The sequence below is a fragment of the Haliaeetus albicilla genome, chromosome 12, assembly GCF_947461875.1.
Source record: "Haliaeetus albicilla chromosome 12, bHalAlb1.1, whole genome shotgun sequence".
Lineage (NCBI taxonomy): Eukaryota > Metazoa > Chordata > Aves > Accipitriformes > Accipitridae > Haliaeetus > Haliaeetus albicilla.
The window spans coordinates 20768995-20791230 of record NC_091494.1 but is presented as its reverse complement, the minus strand read 5'-3'; the positions used below and the strand labels follow the sequence as shown (position 1 = coordinate 20791230).

The window sequence follows — 22236 nt, the reverse complement described above, 5'->3', positions numbered from 1 at the left end:
GCATATTTGCAGTTGCAAGCAGACAGCTAAATAATAATAATAATAAATCAGTAAGTAAATAAATAAATAAAATTCAAGCAGCTCTCTTTGAATGTGATTAAGGGGCTATGTCCAATCACTTTGCATTTGATGAAATCCTGAGAAGTGGATGTAAATAATACTTTGAGAATATAGTTGACTCAAATGTCCCTTTGCAATGATGGGAAACATGTTTCGGAATAAACTTCAACTCAGGTCACTGAATCAGGGTACCCAGGGAAGTAGTTCTTTCCTTCAAGGCTTTCAAGCTACTTTACACACATGGAAACAAAAAATATGGCCATCTGTTTGTCCTAAGCTTTATTTTTGGCACTTCCTCTGCTTCAGGAGGATTTACTAACCTGTAAGAAATATGACTTGACTGAATTGATTCCTATTGTTATTTTCTTCAAGTGGCATCTCCCAAACTGCTGCTGCAGCAAGATTCCTTTTGATTCTTAAGGGAGAGCTCATGTCAATAATAAACACTGGGATCTTTGTTGAGCCTCCCCTGTCTTTAAAAGTTTTCTATCCTGGAGATTTTTTGTGAGATGCAAGTATAAATTTATAGCAGAATTTGTGATGGATGCAAACTCATTTACCTTGGAACCTGTTCCAAAGCATTGTCATTGCTTCAAATAACATCCCTGCTGAGATGGTAGATGTGAGTGGAAGTTGGCAAAGGAAAGTGCAAGAAAGAGGACACCCCCTGAGGCACTCCAGTTGAAACAAGGATGTAACCTGTCACTGAATTATGCGAGAAACTGTTAGGCAACTTGCTATGGACCATGACAAATCATCCCTGGAGGACCCTGTAGGATGAATAGAAGTAGCTGTGAAGGAACACCATGAAAGCCCAAAGCTGTCGCTGTCTGTGAGGTTGAGTGGCTTTGTGCATGTATCTTACTGACCCTGTTAGATGAATAAGACCTGGTGTTAGATGAGTAAGACCTGTCCTCTGGAGTAAGGCAATAGCATGAGGATTTATGAGAGTAAACAGGGATCTTAGAATAAATGGTGGCAGCAAATCAGTCACCGACTACTGACTCATTCTGTTCAGTTGTAGGCCAATAGCAGAGATATTTAAATTAGGTTAATTCCTGCTTGTACTCTCCCTCTTGCAAAGAGAAAATGTAAACTGTATATTGGAGGATGACCCTAGCATGGAAAAAATGTCACTTATTTCCTTTCAGTATCCATATTGGTTGTTTTCTGTGATAGAGTGAAAGGCTGTCTGGGGAGAGCAGGGCTGAACTCTGATGTCCTTCTGCCAATTCAAAATACTGAGCTCTATCCAAAGGGTAGTGCCTGTAGCATAAGTTAGGACAGCCTTGTGGCTTCCTATTACCTTCTCATTACTAGGCCAGACATCCACTTCTGGCAGTGCTGGGCCCAAGTCCTCCCATTCCTGCAGCAATTTGGTGTCAATGATAAACAGTCTGCTCATAAGGATGGGGCTTGGCATTCTTTTTCCAACTGTTGCAGCAGTAGGCCGTACATCTTGTATCACGTGTGCCAACAGTGTGTGATAACATTAAAACTCTTTCCAAGTGGAACTCTTCCTTGGTACTTTACTGACAGACAAGTAAAGTGGCAGACCTGTAAGAAGCAGGAAGGGAACCTGCAGCTCCTCGCATACTCTCATCTTTATCCACAAAAGGCCTCTTGGCCTAGTTAATGTCTTTAAGTTACTTGGACAATACCTTACAGCAAAGCAGGCTATTCTTCTAATGGAGCTTTATGCTTGGAACAGACTGAAAGAAAAGAGGCATACTTGCAGAGGATGGTTGCTAGACTTTTTTGTCTTGTCTTTGATCTTGTGACAGCTTTCAACTTTTTTGTTTGTTTGTTTTTGTTTAAGGCTTGCTCAGTTCTTGAGGTGGTGGAGAGATGGTCTTCTCTATGTAAGAATGAAATGTGAAATTCCTGAGCAGCATTGGAAGCTCAAAAGGAAACACTGCAGTGGGGATATATGCTGTGTTGGTTTGCTGTTGCCTGTGAGATCCATTTTGAGTTTCAATACCTTGTTCTTTTCTACAGTGGACTATTTCTATGCTGTTAAAATACTGTTTGCTTTTCTGTACAACTCCTGAACTTGTTGGTCAAGAGAGACTTTGCAGCTGATGGAAGTTAGTGTGAGAGAGAAGTAATTGGAGGTTAAATCATACTCATCGTGAGTTCATGGAACAGATCTATTATTGGTATGAATGTGTCTAAATACCAAATGGGCTTGACTGGGGGGTCAAAGAAGGGAAAGATGGGCTAGCCAGATGCCACAGGTAAAGCAAAACTATCAATTATATTGTGGTTCGAATGTATGTTAAACACTAAGTAAATCCTTTTAACTGCCAATGTCTTCTGATGCAATTATCTTAGACTTGTACCAATTGAACAAGAGCTGTGCTTGTATCCTCCAGAGGGTGTGTTCAGAAGTATTCACCAATGTGGAGCATCTAGCGTGTATCTGTAATATTGGGGAAGACATGAGTTTGTGATTTTGGTTGTAAAACACCATGCTGTTAATTCATCCTTAGCATCTGTGAACCATTTGATGCAGTATTTCTTTTGGACAGCAGCCAGTATTGTATGCTACAGAAGACACGAGAATCCTTCTCACAGACAAATGTGAGGAAAAGGCACCATCCTAATCTTTAATCATTGCAGAATGGCTCACAACTGGAATCATGAGGGTTTTATATTTCCTCTAAAATGCTTCTACTTTGAAATTCAGCAATTCTTCGGCTGTTTGAAGACTTAACTCTTAGAAGGTCACCTAATCACCTCTCCATGTCTGATGGTGTAAAACCATGTTCTGTGATTGCTTCTAAGCAAGTCATATTCACCTGACTGAGCTGGGAAGTACTAGACTGCAACCATGCTAAGCAATTTCAACACCCGTAAAATTTGTACTTTACTAATGTTTACACACAATTGCAGTTACTACCTTTCTGCTAGACAGCAGCTGGGGGCTGATGGCAGGCCAGCTGCAGCCTGCCACAGCCACTGCTGGAGTGCCTGCATGTATAAAAATGATAAAACATCCAGTCCTACAGTTACCTAATTGCAGCTGGGATTTTGCAGCTGTGGAGTCACACCATGAGAAATACATTCAATGCTGCAATTCAGTGAGCGTGCTTTTCAGGCCAACAAATTTGCCTTGTGAGCTGAAGAGAAATGAGGTCTATAGACCTAATTCTTCCCTTTTTTCTCTTCCTGGTTGCAATCCCTTTTTGCTCTCTGTCACTAGTAATTTTCAGTGCTCAGGAATAGAGATAAGCATCCTTCATGGCATCAACCTTTGAGGACTACTAAGTAATTGCTTTCCTGGCTGTGAACAGCTTGAGAAAAAAAAAAGATTTTGAACGTTTTGCTCCCTTTGAATCATCATTTTTCCACTTTCCTCAAATGTTTACTGTGCCATGTCAGACAAGTCATTAAACTGTTTTGTAGTTACTTTACCCACCTATCAGTGATGGCAGTAATACCTTTAAGAAGCTATTTGGGCTTAATTTAATGATAATATAATTGTTTGAAATGTCTGTTTGTTTGAAAAAATATGGTCCTATTGAAATGGAGATTTCACAGTAAAACTACATTTGCCATACTCTGAGGGAGGGTGGGATGATTAATTAAAAAAAAAAAAATATTAGAAAGGTAGCTATTTTGGACATCCAAAATGGCAACAAGTATGACTGGTTTAGTATATTTTTTTTTGCCCAACTCACTGGCAATTTTTGTTAATCAAGCTTGCCAGCTGGCCAGAAAATCAGAACAAAAACTTTATCAGCTGTCTGGAAAACGCCATATATTTCTCTCTGACTTTTTCTGGAGTGTGGTTGTAAACATCGTTATATCTTAACAAAAATTACAACTATTAAGCATTTTACAGCACTGTATAGCTTATAAATTAGACAATGTTATTGGAATGAAGCTGGTCAAGAAGAGTAGAAGACTGTTTGGTTGAAGTTTTAGCTAGGTCCTATCCTGTAGGCAGCAAGTGACTTCACTTGCCTATAAATATTCCAAAAAGATAAGGGAAGCCATCAAGCTGAGAAAGCACTGATTTACCTAAATATAAACTGTGAAAAACTTGTTAGCCCTCCTGCCTTTTGTTAGGATTCTAAGCAAGCACCATGCTTGTTTCTCTTTCAAATCCATCTTGGAATAGAGAAAATTTTATTCCTCTGTGCTTTCTTTCCATGTCATTCTACTGAGAGAGGCACTAGAGGTGCATCTCCACTGAAAACAGTGTCTTGAAGTTGCATCTAGGATTGTTTCTCAGCAGTGACAGAATATTGTTCTTCTCTTCAGAAAACAGTTTTGAAGACCTCTTGGTTCGAAGTTGGAGCTTAGCATAGTTTCTCCTTAGAGGCAAATGTCATATTGCCCTGTATGATGGGCTTCGCAGTACATCAGGGCTGTCATTCACCTGTTGAGTCTGAATGTGTATTAACAGTTAAAATTTGTTCAGCTCTTTTATATAGATATGCCAAATCTTCTTTCCCCATGAGAAGGTCAAAAAGAGTTTGCTGTTTAGACAGAGAAAAACTGTAGCCCTCAGTCGCTGATTTCTGTAAAGATAGACAACATGGTCCTATTCTTTGGTTAGTATCTGAATGTGCTGAGTTAGATCAGCCAGTAGATACAAATTGCTTTCAATGGCACTGTGTCAATTTTTAGCCATGGGCTTTATAAGTAGAAGAGCTATAGCTGTACATTACCCTTCCATATGTCTTACAACTCCTCAATCACTTATTGTATTAGAGCTCTCTTCTTTTCTCCATGTCTAAATAAGGGAGTCTGTCAGCCTAGTACTTTGTCATCTACTTTCCCATGAAATATTTCAAGTTTTGATCAGGACCTGATATTCCTAACTCACTGAAAAAGGACAGTGCCACTTACCTGAAAGATTTTTAAACATTTTGCTACTAAGACAGGGTGCTGATCATCAATTTTCTTCGTAGGTGTCTTCATGCTTATTCATCAATCCCAAAATATTCACAACTGGTTCCCCTTTAAGAGATTATTCTTCTATTATGTTACTTTAGAAACAAGTGTGTGGAGGGGGTGGCAGGGAACAGCTAAGGGAAAAAAGCCCCAAATGTCTGGATAAAGCACTGTATCCTTCATTCTGGAATATTGCTGATATCTTCTGATGCTTCAAGCTTCCTGATTCAATTTAAGACCAGAGTTAAAAATGAACAGTAACAACCATAAATTAGTTGCCCCAATCAATTTTTATTTTTTTTTTTTTTTTAGGAAGCTAGTTAAGAATTTCCTGACTTGGGAAGATGCTGAGTGCTTGCAACTCTATTGAATGTCAATAGGCAGTGATGAGTAGCTTCATATTTTGAAAAATCAGGTCATTTATTTCAGTATTCAAGTAACTTCACTTTACAAATTTGTTTCAAGAGGGAATTTTTTGATCGTACTAGTCCCCAATTAAAATTTGTCAATTGCTATGCAAAAACAGCTTAGATTTTTTGCTCACACAAGTATCTATGAACCACTTTCATACATTTGTTCCTTCCTAGTGCCCTAGTTTTTCTTTACTAGAAACTTCCAGTAAGACTTCTGCAGTTCATGTGTTCGGCATGGTATGTATTGAAAGTCTTTCGGCTCCCCTGAGATTCTGATAGCACCTCTTAGGAATCTTAAATCTCTCTGTGCACCCTGAATGCTCAGTGCCAGCTTTACTTAGTACTTAAATGAACTCTCTTAAACTTTTGTCCAAGTCTTGCTAGGGTTTGTGAACTTTCTGGAGAATTTGGTTCATTTTTTTGGTTTTACAGTAATTCTATCTGTTACTGCTTGTTATATGTGTATATTTTTAATTTTTTCTGAATGTTTTGCAGAGCTCTGCAAGCCCATCGGGTTTCTCTAGTGGATACTTTATTTTAATAAGTGTGTATTGAACGCTTCGTTTAACTTCACTGTTGTGAAGTGCCCAGAGACACTGTGCTTGGGTGAGCAGTTATGTAAGTGCAATTTGGTTCAGTTTTTTAGTATCAGAATTAGCATTCAGCTGAGGTTTGAAGGCTCATAGTACATGTGCATTGGGGAAAGTAAACAAATAAAAGAGAGCTTAGTGCGTCTACAGACATAACCCCAAACTGCTTTCCTTCTCCATGACTGCTTGCTCTACTCCCTGGCAGATCAGTCCCCCAAATGCCCTTCTAGCAATGCTACAGTGGCTCTTGCCTGATCTCTGAGGATACACTGAAGGATTAGCTTCCTGCTAGCAAAAGACTGAATTTGTTTTGCTGAGAATTGCATGATGCAGAACTGTTATCTCTTTGTCATCATCCCCCTTACCATTATTAAGTAATTATTGTTTGACATGCCCATCCTGGTGAACAGATGCTTTATTGGTAAAACTTTGTTGTCTATAGGCTGGATGTGGCCTTGGTAGTAGTTGCCAGGCTTATTACAGGGACAATTCAAATTCATCATTTGTGTGGCAGTCCTAAGACATACAGTTTCTCTGGCCTGGGCACTGGAATAATTCAATCTTTCTTCTCCTCTTTACCTTGAGACCCTTACAGAAAGGATGTAGTAGGGGAGATGGCACACACGTTTGTGAGCAGGAGGGTCCACAAAAGAGAGAGTGGTGTTTGGGGATTATTTTTTTAATTTTTTTTTTCTTTTTAGTAACTGGAATAACTTATCAAGCTATTTGCTACACATCGCTTACTAGCTATTGCATGCAGTGATCTCTAGTTACTGGCAGTGATGGTATTTATAACTCATTGCTGAAGTCTTCCAAGCCTTAATGGTCTCCCCGAATACATGAGGGAATAATGCAAAATGTTAGCCAAGAGTTCACAACACTGGAGAGAAGTATTATGTAGAGGTAGAACATTTGAGGAAGATACCATGCGCTGGCAAAGAAAGAATGTAGGCATATATGTCTGGTTAAATGGAAAATAGCCACGTCCCTTCAAAGTCAGGTGGAATGTATAACAGGAAAACAAGAGAAGGTGGTTTTGTTGGGTTTTTTTGGGGGGTTGGTTTTGGTTTTGGTTTTTTGGTGGCGGTGGTGTGTCATTCTGGGGTTTTTTTTTGTTTCTGTTTTGAGTTGGAACCTGTATTGCAAACAGGTCTTATCCATAAATATTGTTCATGTCCACAGAAGGGAACATTTATTGCAAAGAAAGCAAACAGCATTTTATAGGAACTCCTGACTCCTTAGTGGAATTCACAGGCAGAGTCAGAAATCCCATGTCAGAAAGGAGAAATATAATAAGCCTGGATTCATATGTATCATTGCTGAGTAACCTGTGAGGAAATATTACTTTATTGCAGAGAGATTATATTTGCCATGCAAGTAGTCTGTGAAGTTAGTAGAGGTCACGTCCCATAATGCTATAGCCCACTATAGTGGGAATTTCCAGTGGTGTTGTAGATATTAGCAGTAATATCTTCATAATCACATTGGTTTTACGACAAGGCTGTAAAAAAAAGGGGAGGGGGGAATGGGGAAAAGAGAGGAAAGCCGCCTAGCATGAGCAGCTGACACAATCTAGTGTTACTTTCCTTAGCTAGCCCGTGCCTGCCTTGCAAAGGAGAGGAGTTGGCAAGCTACGTACTTGGTTTTGTGTTATTTTGTAAGCTACCACTCAGCATGTTTCGGTTAAAGCTGCTTTGTCAGAACTATAATTTACTAATGGAGGAAATATAGTGTGTCTTCGTGTTTGTCAGCCTGTGCCCAATTCCACTATAAATCACATCACAGCCTCATCTACAGTAGGGTCCCTTTTTGTGCTTCTACATTGAGCTGAGCAACTTGGTGACAAAATAAACCTACCCTATGCCAGGTTTTTTTGAGGGAAGAAAAACAGCATCTTTTTTGAGCAGTGGGAATTAATACTGAAGGATGAATGTGTGAGCCTACTCAGCATTACAGGGGGACTACCAACTCTGCCTAATCTAGAGCAGCCATGTTTTAATATTATTATTTTTTTAAAAGTTTATTATTAACCTCTCTTCAGAGAACAACAGTGGCAAAACAACTTTCTAGCCTCCTACAGGGCTGAAAATATATGTGATCAAAAGCATCTTATTTTGGAATACCACAACTTCATTGTCATGTGGGTGTGACTTGCAGAGACTTATCCCTGCTGCTTGTTTTTACTGAGGAAGATGGCTGAGGTGTTGGAGACTGGGGACATAATGCACCTCAGCTTGGAAGGAGTGACTTCAATCTTCCTCACCTTCATCTCTTTCTTCTTCTTGGCCTCTTTCTCTCTTTTCTCCTTTTTTTTTCTATCTTCATTGCTAGCTGGCAGGTCACTGTCCTGCTTTGCTGTGAGGTGTTACCTTGCTGAAACAAGTCCAATTCCCGTACAAACATTTGCAGACCCCAGACTGGAAAGGGACTCCAGGTTTCCAAGCAGAGTTGTCTTCTGGGATAGGGCAATGATACCTTAATCAATGCCTAGTCCATGAATCCTGGACGTTAGAAACAGGAGAAAACCTTATAGAGGATGTTGGACAGGATTAGGCCAGGATGATCTAGTCATGGTCAAGGAATGAGCTGTATCTTGCAGCATGTTCCTCGTACAGGGCTTGTCTCATTGTTAAAAAATAAGTACAAGGGTTCTTTACTATTTACTGGCAGTAAAGTTGTCTTAGTCCAATTATTCTGTAATTTATTAGCAAAATATTTGGAGGAATCTGAACTTTCTAATTCACAGCAACTGCTTTGAGAATTTTTCCTTCCATGGTAGCTACCTCTTTGGTTCCACAGGAGAGGAGGACACCAAGAAGGAGTACTACCTCCTGGGCTACTTCACTAAGTAAAGATTCTAGGAAAAGCTAAGAGAGATCTGAAGTAATTTCTGCGCATTCTTTTTTTTTCTTTTTTTCTTTTTTTTTTCCTGAGCCTCTACACACCCATCTGCTTGTGATTCTCGCTGTTAATCTATGATGCCACACTTTGCCCTTCTGCATTATTTATTTTGATTTAAGTTTTAGAACAATCATCTGCAAACTGCAATTCTTAGTACTCATTTATATGCAGAGATTGCACTGATTTAACTAACAGATTTTTAAATCAACTCAGTTAATTTGATGCAATCCATATGTGAGCAATTAGCTTAAGTCAGTTAAGAATCCTCTTCAGCTATATGGATATAAGCCACATTTAAAATAAGAAAGTCAGAATGCAGGAATTAGAAACAGGCTAAAGGACATTAATTTAAAAGTAAAGTTTTAGTTAATTTGATGTGCTTTCACCAGATCTCAGGTTCTGTTCCTAGTTTTTCACTGATTTACTGCTTTGTTGCATGAGTAGCTTCACTTCTCAATATCCCTGCCTGCAAAATTAGGATTTGCTGACATCACTTGTAGGAGTATGTAAGTGGGGCTGTTCAGGGAAAATGTGTTTCTCTCCCTATGGAAAGCTTAAGCTTCTCTGTGAATAATGGATAGTCAAACCTGGAGCCAAACCTTCCCAATTAAAAACAGTATGTCCATTTGGAAGTGTCATCGTGGTGCCATTTGGGAGTTGTCTGGCTGCCCTGTTGTCCTGGCTACCCCAGCCAAACTACAACTTCCATGTTGTGTCATAATTCTGCATCTTACTGAATTGCTGTCATGGAGTCTTGATGTTGCATAAGGGGACATGTGGCCCAGCCAAAGAGACCCTCTGACAGAGAGGAACGGGTGCCTAAAACCTCAAATGCAGGTTTTCTAACATATGCTGAGACATCTCTTAAACAGTTCTGATGTTTTGGATGGTACAGTTTGGAGTTTTGACTGGCAAGTCAAAGTTTTGAGGGGAATAGGGTGTGTGTTTGGTGGGGAAAAGTCAACACTTCCTGCAGAAAGTAGATACTTGTTATAAGAAACTTCCTGAGCTGAAAATTGACTCTTCCATCCAAAAGCAGTGACTAAAAATGCTGTTTTAAGGCTTTCTTAATCAAAGATATACGAAGTATTTGAAGATTCTGAGAAGAGATTCTTGAGATGACTCCATCTCATGGACAATGTCAAGAAACTGAGATCCCAGGTTTTATTTGCTCCCTGAATCCTTATTTTCTCCTTTGTTAAATACTACAAAGCATTATTACTCGCATTTTTCTTATAAATGACAGTTCAAAGCACGGGCAGGTTGAATGAATTATCTGGTATATAATAGTTACTGTCGTTACAACTAGAAGAAATAGGAATCTGATGGGCATCCTTTGATGTGGAACTGCGAGGGAGGTTAGCTTATCTGTGACAATGCAGTTAACTCACCTTTTCAGTAGATCATGTGAACTTCTTGTCTTATTTGATTATGACATTGACAGCATTAGCTGAGGTGAAGCAGATCTCATCCTGTGTCTCTTAACTGGTTTGTGATGAAATGCGTCCACAGAGAGAAAAGGAACCCTTATAACAGAGGGAGCTGGGCAAGGATAGAGACACAGTTACATGCACCGAACAGGAGGAGCACAGACTGCATCGTTTATCTTGGGAATTGAGGACTGTCCATTGTGACAAAATCAGTCAGATGTAGCAAGTGAAACACTGAAGGCTCATTATGCTAATTAGTATCAGTGCTCAGCTGTAGGGAGGCAAGAAGAAGCTGGCAGAGTGATACTTCAAGGTAGCGTTTGCCTGAGAGGAAGCGTTATGCATCACAGATTCATTAGTCAGTGCCGGGAGGGAAGTCGTGCAGCAGCCATGGTCCAAAATGAGATGGATCCTTTCAATGGCATCCTTAAATTGGTTGGCATCCAGATAGCACAAGTGTCATTCAGGAGATAAGTTTGGCATTGTGTGTGTTTGTAAGGTGCAATAAAAAAAGAGAAGAAAGTAGTAAAAAGTTTCCTCTTAAAGGCCTAGAGATAAAATAAACTAGGCAGTAAGAGTTCACAGTGCAATTGAAAAATCACCATTGCTTGGTATTTTATGGGGATCTCTTAGGAGAAGTTGACTTTCTTTGGTTTTCATCATCTAGTTAAACAGTGCATGCCTGCCTTGGTGCTCTAATACTAACTGTGGCCTTTACTCGTGATGAAAGCAGGTGTGATAGCAAGATGTGGTGCAAATGAGATTTGAGGGCAATTAATATTGCAGTAGGTAATAAGTAAGTGGGGACGGGAGTGTAAATATAATTTGGGAATGAAGTGCACACTTGAAGAAAAAGAGATATGGAATAGGGATTGTGGGTCCTGAACTCCCAGATACTTTGGTTATGTTGGGAAAGCAAAACTGCTCTTGAGCCTGGTTCTATATAGGCATTTTAACATTCATGTTGCTTGCAGTCAGAAGAAAGAGTGAATGATCAGAAATGAATTGTTAGCTGCAGTAATGCGGATGGGAACTGTTTCATTCACCGGTGTCTGTAGCTATTCACCTGTACTTCACTGTAAACAAGGGAAAATCTAGTAACTTCACACCCTGAATAAAGGAAAAGCATCACCTTCCTCACTTCTTGGAGTAACCAGATGAAGGGATCACCTCAGTGCAGGGAAACGCTGTGACTTTGCCAAGATGCAAAAGTAAGATATCCCAGAGGGAGCTTTAAGTGGCCCACTTTCATGGTGGGAAAGATATTCCACCATGAAATTAATGGCGCAGCCCAGAGCACAGTAGAAAAAATACCTTGCCTTCTAATCCCCCCATCTTTGATTCCAGCTGTAGAGTGCTGTGGTGCAAGTTTGTATATATGTCTGCTATAAAATGAAATAGATTAAATGAAGAGCTCTACAAAGAGGTCCTCAGCACTTCGTATTTTCTCTTGTACCATTAAGACACAGACATTTCAGAGGATGGAAAACTAGTTAGCTGTCATTCTGAAGCTTCTGAAAAATACCCAAACATTTAAAATCCAGACTGTTTTACATCACATAAGCATACTGTTTCATTGGACTGCACTCAGTGTAAAGCCTTCAATATTTACATTGTTCTGGTGATATTCTGTTTCTGGAACAATCGTTGGCATCACAGGGCAATACCGTGATGCAATGCCTGGGTAGCATTGGATGAGCATCTCTGTGGAATGGTTACATGATGAATATAGTCATTATGGTTTCAGCACATGGGCTTGAACAAAGCCAGAGTCAAAGACAGAAAATAGTGGTTATATTTCTGACACCTTCCTTTAAATTATGAGGGAGGGCTTTGCTGGTGCTGCTGCTGCTTCCTCACATCACTGAGTCTTGCTCTCTGAAAAGATTTAAAACAGAGAGAAATGAAGGATTCCCCTCCACGCCCCCCCCCCTTTTTTTTTCTCTAGGTTGCTCTGAGCTTTCTGAATGGCAAGACCAAAATTCCTTAATGCAAATGTTCCTGCTTCCATCCCAGGCAGTAGTTATTTATAAAGTCCAGCATGCTGTGTCTGCTTGAGGCTGCCCCATACTGCTTGACGGCATCCTGATGTTTACTTGTGCCTACTTCCTTTTATATAGATATTCTTATACTACGCTAGTACAGCTGTCTGCTTTTAAGTTGGACAGTGAATGGTGATGCTGCTCTCTACATATCAAACATAATGCATCCCTTTAGATTTTATAGTTCCCTGTGCCCCAGGTGCTGTTATTATCAGTCCTGACATCATTCATTCAATATGATGGGCCCTGTCTTTCCATTTATCTGTAATGGACAGGAGACTTTGAATCATTTTATCTTCCAAGCACAGCAACATCTTTTCTTTAAAAAGTGACTTTTCTCTGTCTCCATTTCTTGTTTTCTTCCTTGTCTAATATCTTGTGCATTATATTTATCCCCCAGTCTCTTTACTCTGCACCTCCTGTTCCCTTTTGTTTTGTTTGTTCCTGTGTATCTACCTTCTCCTCTCTCTCTTTCCCCACCCCTCCCATTTTTGGGATGCACTGATCCAGGCTCATTGCAGTCAACTAAAAGGTTCCATTGACCTTATCAAGCCTTAGGTTAGGACCAGGTAGCATCTCTCTATCCATACACACAGCTTTTGCAGAATTTAGTGCAGTATCTGAGGTTACCTTGCTCTCAAAGACAAGCAGGCTAAGAGTAAGACAACAAAGAAAACACATCTTTAGTAAAACTTAATGTCGGGCTTTGAGGTACAAGATTAAAAGCAAGGTCTTAAAAGTACAAACAGATTTAAAATACAATTTTATCTTAAACCAAACAAATCTGTTCTTTAGCTACTTAACCTCTTTCTTGTTAACTCCCTGTCAGGTGTCCCTACCTTCAGAGCAAGAGTCTAATGCTTCAGTTAGAAGTTCAGTTACCTCCTATGGGTTCAGAAGGGGAATCTCAACCTGATCTTTCTGTCTGTGGTGTATCAACTCAGATGCTAGGGATCCAGTTTTCATAGAGTAGTTCTCCTCCATGACTAGCTGCATTTATATATCTTTAGAGCTGAGGATTGCATAGATATAGGAATATTCTTGGTGGCATATAATGATGACATTTGAAGCTAGCACTCACCAACAAACTCACGTAAGGATGAATTTACTCTTCTTGGAACCAGTCACAAGTTACCTTTTCTCCATGGACTGGATGGCTTAAGTGCTCTGGATTTATTCATCTTACTGGACTAAGTGGCACTATTGGAGTATATCTGAGGGACAGACTGCCCAAGTGTTTCTTTGCTTGGGCAATAGTGCTGAACACCTTGCCCTGTATCCTTGTGACAGTCAGTGTGTTCTGGCCATGTCCATTTAGAAAAGTTTAGTAAGTAAAGATCAGAGGATCTCTTCTTCCACCAGCTCCATAGCTTCTCTTGGGTCATTCTACAGATACCTACAGAAATACTACTAGGGTCTGCTTTGAGAAGGTCAAATGTGTTTGTTTCATCTCCTTTTGCTGTGTTCCACTTGGTAGCCATGCACTTCCCCAGAGACTGCTAGTAGCTGTCCCACAGGCTGATACATATCAAAGAATGTCCTGGCTGTATAAAGGTAGAGGAGGAGGCAGGTCTATAACAAAAGCATCAGGCTTGTGAATGAGAAATGCAGTTTAATTGTTTTGAATATATCTGGGTAATGCATCTGGGTTGAAGATGTACAACAAATAGCAGAATTACAGGTAAGCTGTAGAGAGACGTAGAGGTGGGGTTTTCTTTATAGGAATTCTTTTTGGCAAATGTTTTCATAATTTCCTTTGAGCTGCAACTAGTCCCATCCAGGGTGGCAGGTAGTCTTGCTAACACTGCAAAGGAGAAAAGACACATAAAACATTTAAAGCCTGGAATTGTGTTGTATGAAATGCCTTTGATTTGAGCAGTGAATTTCATTAAATCCTGCCAAACATTCAAAGCCAGTCTCAGCTTCCCAGTCCCTTTATTTGCTATCAGTACTTGAAATCAGCTTAATATTTTACCTTCACCCTTGGTTGCAGAGCATAACGGACAAAACCATTATCTGCGAATGTCATCGCTATTAGGATGGAGAGAGAAGAAAGGAGGGGATAAGGGGGAACAGGGCTAGCAGGGAGCTGGTATCTACAAAAGTAAACAGACTTTAATTAAATTATGAGAGGCTGATTTTTCCCATTCTGCTCCCTCCTCCCATCATACTGTTAAAGTTCTGCATCTCTTTAAGAGCTGTGGATACAAGCTGCTAGGCTGAGGGCTAATATTTAAAGGTCGTTTAAATGAGCAGAGATGTTAATCGTTGAAGGGACAAAGCTGAACTTTGTCTCCCAGCTCTTGCCTTCATGCAGAGGTGTTGCCTTCCTTCCCCACAGCAAATAAGAGCTTTCAAATTATTGTTTTAGTGTTGGATTACACTTGCTAAACTAATACTAAGCAACCAGCAGCATCTGTGAACTGCAGGGGAGGGGACTGACTTGTCATAGGGTCACCTCTAAGAAAAGTCACAATTTGTATCAGATCAACAGAGTTGGTAGATTGTATTACAGACAGAGTGAAACCTGTCTGAAGTGTGAGGGTGCTGTGAACCGCGGAGATGTTGGCATGCTGTGTGGAAACTGTGCTTGTGTACGAGTAATGCATTGCAGTCCATGGGCCACAGTGGAACCAGATTCTGAAGTAGGAAACACTGGTGCCTTGTCACACAGTCTACTTGGCTCTAATCTGTGTTAATGGACTTGATTAGGAGTTTTTCTTACATGCTTTTCTAACAGATCATGGGTTTTCTTTATATGTTCTTGTGATGGGTTGACCCTGGCTGGATGCCAGGTGCCCACCAAAGCCATTCTATCACTCCCCCATCCTCAGCTGGACAGGGGAGAGAAAAAAAATATAACAAAAAGCTTGCGGGTCGCGATAAGGACAGGAGAGATCATTCACTAATTACCGTCACGGGCAAAACAGACTCAACTTAGGGAAAATTAGCTCAATTTATTACAAATCAGCCAGAGTAAGGTAAATGAGAAATAAAATGAAATCGCAGAACACCTTCCCTCCACCCCTCCCTTCTTCCCGGGCACAACTTCACTCCCGAATTTCTCCACCAACCCCCCCCAGCGGCACAAGGGGGACAGGGATGGGGTTTACGGTCATCACACGTTATTTTCTGCCACTTCACCTCCTCAGGGGGAGGGCTCATCACACTCTTCCCCTGCTCCAGTGCGGGGTCCCACCCACGGGAGACAGTCCTCCACGAACTTTCTCCAACGTGGGCCATTCCCACGGGCTGCAGTTCTTCACGAACTGCTCCAGCATGGGTCCTTTCCACGGTGTGCAGTCCTTCAGGAACACACTGCTCCAGCGTGGGTCCCCCACAGGGTCACAAGTCCTGCCAGAAAACCTGCTCCGTGGGCTCCTCTCTCTACAGATCCACAGGTCCTGCCAGGAACCTGCTCTAGCACAGGCTTCCCACAGGGTCACAGCTTCCTTCGGGAACCCACCTGCTCTGGCGTGGGGTCCTCCACGGGCTGCAGGTGGAGATCTGCTCCACCGTGAACCTCCCTGTTCTGCAGGGGGACAGCCTGCCTCACCAGGGTCTTCACCATGGGCTGCAGGGGAACCTTCACTCCGGCACCTGAAGCATCTCCTCCCCCTCCTTCTGCACTGACCTTGGTGTCCGCAGGCTTGTTTCTTTTACATGTTCTCACTCCTCTCTCTGGCGGCTGTTTTCTCCCTGTCCCAACTTTTTTTTCCTTCTTAAAAATGTTATCATAGAGGCGTTACCACTGTCACTGATTGGCTCGGCCTTGGCCGGCGGCGGGTCCGTCTTAGAGCCGGCTGGTACGGGCTCGCTCTCTCTCGAACACAGGGGAAGCTTCCAGCAACTTCTTACAGGAGCCACCCCTGTAACCACCCCCCGCTACCAAAACCTTGCCACATAAAACCAATACAGTTCTGAAGGAATAATGACATTTTTTACAGAGGCTTTTAGTTTAGTCTAAGAAATAGCGAAATAAAAATTGAGCTTGGGGTTGGTTTGACATTAATCTCTGTATTTACTGAATCCTTTTAGGAGTAGTTTTCAGTTGTCATGTTTCTACTCCCCTGCATGTTTGACTTTGTACGTTGGACTCTTCCAACATGTACCAAGGCATTTTAACAAAGGGACAAGTGCAGGTGGTTTGAGTGGACATAAACTAGTGTCAGTCCCAACAGGAAAGGTGAGGGGGGTAGGATTTTTTTGTGAGCAATGACAACATTGAAAAATTATTTCTGTAGGTCTGAAATAACAAAACTTTTTTTTTTTCCTTCTTGATGTTAAATTGAAGTATGAGAATAAAAGCCCAGCCATTATTCTTTCGCTCAGAATGGAAACTCTGTTGTTATTTGCAACTAGTTGTGCTCACTGGTATATCAAACTGCGGTGCAGGAAGACATCACACACCTATGTCAAGGAAGTGTTTAGGTCTTATTTTTTTACTTGTCGCATTGGGGAAAGATGAGATTCTGAATACAACCCAATGACTTTTTATGTGGAGTTGTACCTATCAAATGGAAACCGTGTAAACATGCACGTTCTTGGCAGACATACAGCTGCTAGTCTCAGCTGAGCAGCTGTTGCCCTGAAGATCAGGAAGGGTGAGCCTAAAGGTAACTTCATCTGAAGAGCCTTTAAGAAACATAACAGAAGTTGTTGTGTTTTCATGTAGAATTTTTGGCAGAAGTATCAGAGTAGTATTTACTGACTTCTCATGTGTTAGCTATTGCTGATGTTTTCTGATTCACCAAATGGGTAACATGGGAACTATGGATTATGAGGAAAGAAGGGAATTCAGATAACAGTGAAAGTAGAGTAAACTTGGAATGGATCTTGTGATGTTACCAGAAACCCCAAGATGGCATTAGAGACCTTGTTTTTCTACATTAAAAATGTGTGACATACTCTTAATGACTCTTATTATTTCTTTGTCTTCCATTCTTAACCAGTTCTCCATTGTTTATACTTTTTTTTTTTTTACAAGCATTCCTGCTTTACACCCCTTTTCCTTCAAGCATCATTTACAAGGCATTGGTAATGCCAAAGATGCTACATGCAACACAGCCTAGCTGTAGTGCAAGGCTCTGCCAATACAACAACAGACCACAGCCCCACAAATACATTTGTACTTTATTTTGTTCTAGGAGGCTGGAACAGCAAAGCTGGATGCAACTCTGTGGCTAGAAATTCATCTAATACTTAGGGGTTTTTTTAGTTTGGTTGTTTGGTTTTTTTTGTTTTTTTTTTTTTTTTGAAACACAAGCCAGCCCAAGTTTACAATGTCACCAGAAGCATTCCAGTACTGAACTGGAGAGTATGGAGATGATGAGGACCTACTGCAATATCTCATTTGCTGGAGGGTTGATTCCTGAATTTTATCAACATACCACAAATTGAAAATTGTGAACCAAATTACAGCAAATCCTTTGATGAGTGCGAGAAGGCTCTGATCTACACACAATCATTAACAAGGGAGATTACTTGGGTTTCGCAAAATTGTATAGTGATGTACTGCTCCATACGGTCAGGGATCCTGCACAATCTTCCACTGATCACTGAGTCAGTAACAGAATATGTTCAAGCCAACTAAGGGAAACATTTTCTCAGTGCAAATCTGGGATCCTTATTTAGCTTTTTATTCAGCCTTTGCAGTGAAGCTAGGTGATTGTTCTACATAATGATGTAGCACACATCAAGATCTTCTTGATGTGCTTTACATAGCAGCATTTCTTGTGAGTGGAGAAGCTTAAATGAGATATCCAGCTCATCTCATTTAAGTGAATTCATTTTTCAGACTGGTCGAAGAGATTCAAGTGCCTGTCTTCAATTAGAATGAGTAGGAGTTGGATGCACTTGTTTGCTGTGGAGGTTTTGAGAAGCCTGTGCTCTATGTAAGCTGTGTGAATTTCATAGATAGCACAGAATTTATAATATTTCAGAAGATTTTTTGTTTGTAAGTAGTCTTTTGATTTGTACATACTTAGGTAAAGGAAAAACTGCATTTATTTTCAGGACTGCAACTATGTGGACTTTGGAAGGAAAGGAAATTATAAAATTCATGTACTATAAGCACCTTTGAAATATAATATGGACCGTTCGTTCATCACAGCCCGATGTTCAAAATCTTTTTATCTGTCTTGTAATTGATATTCCCTGTCCTTGTGCCAGGGCTTGCCATAATTGGAATTAGCTGTTGTTGTTTTGCTAGTTTGTGATGTGTTGCTTCCTAATTTCAGCCACCGTTGTTCGCTGAGTGGGGATGATCTGAACAGACAGTGGTTGACACCCAGTTCCCAGCTCCATCCAACTATTTACCACACCAAAGGTCTTCTCTATTACCTGCGCAGCATTGGCCGGGCTCCTCTGGTGAGTCTCTTCCAGAATCTTTTGTGAGTTACTGTATATGGATTACTTGCTATAGTTGCGTGAATAGTCTTGTTTTAGAGCTAGAGTGATTTGGAAAGCATCATGTGCTGTTACACTTTGATCTTACAAAAATTGTTTTGAAAGTCTTGGATATTTATTACTTACTGAATCTTCTTAGCAACAACCAACAACTCCAAATTTCAGAATCTCTGCACACCTGGAATATAAATGAGAAAATGAATTCCTTAAAGCTCTTTAATATCCTCGAAGTACTCCAACTAAGCTAAATATTATGAGTAGGTTATTTCTATCTTCATGGCAATGATAGGAGAAATTCCACAAAGATCTAGTCTGAACGGAGTATGCGAAAGCCCATGTTGGAACAACCTATGCAATCATAAAAACCACAGGAAGCAGCCCTCAAAAGGTCTGAACTTCCATGCTGCTTTAGTAATGGGAAGAAAATGGCTGGTTTTGGGGGGGTACGAGAAATTAATGAGCAATGGGTCTCATCTCAAAGCTGCAACTGGAATGGGGCTGGGATCCAGCCCATCTACTCAATCTTGCTGCCCAGCAGAATGAAAAGATAGTTCTGAGACCTCAGGAGAAAAAACACAGGGAGGTTGAAGTGTTAATGAACAGATGTGGATGTACAGACTAGCAGGTTAGCTGACGATAGATACAGTTGGGCAGGAAATGTCCAGAGACATCAAATTCCCTCTGGGTTTGATCCAAAAACCCCCAGACAAGGTGAAAACGTCCGTGAGTTTCTTTATGTGAATTCTCGTGGGAATGAGGTTTTTGGCTAAGGCAACAGCCCTGAAATTCAACTTTGCAGACCAAGGAATATTGTGGAAATTCAACCCACAGTTGTGAATTTACTCACCAACCTTTTTCTTTGGTTCAGAGCAGTGTAGGATCAGTCTTGTTTTACCCTGCTATTTTCTATGTGGCCTTTTTAATACACAGCCATCCTTGTCATATCCAGGTGCATGAAGTTGAACACCCAGTGCAAGTTTTCATCATTGCTGAGTGAAGGGAGACTATTGTTCCTATCATCTTCCTCACTCACAGGCTGCATGTCAGACTTGGTAAACTGATTTTTCTTTGCTTTTGAAGAGTACATTGATTTTAGTTTAGACATACTCAAAAATGCCTTTTTCCCTCCTCCAGAAGAGAGCTGGGTTTCTTTTTTTTTCTTTTTTTTTCTTTTTTTTTTTCTTTACCTCCAAGATCCCATGGAGCCAAGTTCACTGATAGTCAAATGATTTCTGTGAAGTGATTTAGTTTCATTTATCCTAGGGATGCACAAGCAGTTTCTTCAAAGCAAAGAAAAGCTGCTTGAAGGAGAAAAGGAAAGAACTTTAAAGTTAACAGCCTTTCAAACCAAAGCCATTTTAATTGGTAAGTTCTATAGACAACAGCCTGCTAAGCGCTGCTTTTTTTTTTTTTTTCCTTCTCTTGTTGGCTCTGGGCACCCTAGTAAGACAAGGGACTGGATGCACTGTGGCATTGCAGGCTTATGCAGCATGGGATCTGCTTTTGACTGAGAGCATCAAAGCGAGAGTGTTGGAGACCTTTTGTCTGGGAGCAGCCAGGTCTGCTGGGGAGAGGGAAGTTACTGTCTCCTTGAGTATCTGTGGTGAGAAACTGCTATGGTTTAGAAGCTACAGTTGATAATGCGGTTGCAGCACACAACAGGGAACCTGCAGCTTGTACAGAGTCTGAGCTGCAGTGAAGAGCAGGATGCCCTCGGGAGGGACAGAAGAAAACTTCCTAGGGACCAGGAGACATGGAGCAGTTTGCTGCTATTCGAAGGTGTTATATCAAGCTTAGAAACAAGCAGGTGCCTGCAAGGATGTAGCTCATTGTGAGGAAAAAACCCTAAGCATGTCTACCTCAAAACTCTGAGATTCAAAGTCCTGTCACAATGCTATCAAGGAAAAAAAATGAGGCTTTACATAAAAAAAATAAATTTCAAAATGTTCCATTTTCCAACAGCTTTTCTTGCTTTCCATTTTCTATTTTGCTTTTCCTTTATTTTAAAAGATGCCTGGTTCTGTGACTCATGAGGAGGGTTGTTTTTGAGTTAGAAAGCAGTCCTTACCTTTAGGATGATCAGTGCTGGTAAATAACTTTAAATAGATAAAAATTTGCATGTGTGTCTTGAGTCATATCCCAGTGAAGGCAAGCCTTAGGAGTTTGACTAGTTTGTGTGTATTAGTGTCCCAGCCATATGGAAGGACACGCTGTAGAAAAAGGACTGGTAGGTCCTAAGTTTGCTTAGTGTTTGTGCAGACATATCCCAGGAAGAATACTGTATTGGGTGCTCAAACTACAAAATATAGCTTAGCCTTGGCTGAATAGTGAGACATAAGCTACCCTGTAGTACGAAAATGAGGCAGAAGAATGTATTATAAAGAATAATTGAGTATAAACATTGGGAGTGACTGCAGTATCCAGAAAACTTAATTAAAATGTAGCTCCATATAACTTGCAAATAGAAAGAAAGTATTTCCAATAGCACTGATGCTTCTGCTGTGGAAGCTGGCGACAATCAGTGAAAGATCCCATGGCCTGAAACAGCAGCCGCATTATAGAACCTGGCTTTGATAATCCTTTACCAATAAAGAGGTCTCATTCCAGACCTGTCACTAAGGACTCATCTGCAGGTTTCTTGAGGTGCAGAATTATAGACCTGCTGCTGATCAGGCAGCCCAGCTACTGACTATCTGATCATCCCTGTGTGGTTTCTTGATACATAAAATAATATTTTAGGCAGATAATACATTGTGTCTTTTGTGTGTTGGTAATTCTGTAAATTGGCAGGTAATTGATACCCAGTTGAGCTGGGTCCTCTGCCTTGAAATAAGATGAAAGCTATAAAATCCTCTTTGATATTCACAAGAATAAATTCTAGGTTGTACCTGTGGTTAACCTAAGCTGTGACTATGTATTGCTGATAGCTTAGATGAAACACTAGCTGGAAAAATGTCTGTCATTAAGGGAACCAATAAATGTAGCTCTTTGGAAGGAGACATTACAGGATAATTGCACGTGGTTCAGACAGATTTACTTCAAGTGCAGGGGCTGCGTAAGTCCTGCAAAATATGCACACAGACTGAGGGGGCTGAGTCTCTGGGGTCTGTGCAGTGCTGGCTTTTTTCTTTTGGAAATGATGCTGGTTGTAGGTTTGCACCAATGAGCAGCGCTCAGACTGCCCTGTTTGTCCTCCCCTTTCTGCCTTTGCCGAGTGCCAAGGGTATAAGTAAAGCAGGAGCAGTTGTTGCTGGGTAGGTCGCTGTTCACGTGCTTCAGGTGTGGAAAGTGCGTGCTGCAGGGATGGGGATGTGCAGACCCAGAGCCCTGCAGAGAGCTGGAGGTGAGTGGTAGTGCAGGAAGGAAAGTTGACAGGTCAGAAACCAAAAGAAGGAGCAGCGTAAGCTACATGCTCAATTCTTAGATAATTAAATTCCCTGACTTGCTGCAGCTAAACTTAGTTACTGTAGAAATGGTAAATAAACAT

The 22236-nt window shown here is 40.8% G+C and overlaps 1 protein-coding gene across 1 annotated transcript in view; it reads left to right on the top strand.

The window, feature by feature from the left end:
* Window positions 1-22236, top strand: part of AGBL1 (AGBL carboxypeptidase 1) — a 300223-nt gene that overhangs the window by 140745 nt on the left and 137242 nt on the right. The window contains exon 19 of the mRNA XM_069798469.1: window positions 18581-18710. Within this exon, the coding sequence (XP_069654570.1) occupies window positions 18581-18710 (130 nt within the window). The remainder of the gene's footprint in view (window positions 1-18580; window positions 18711-22236) is intronic.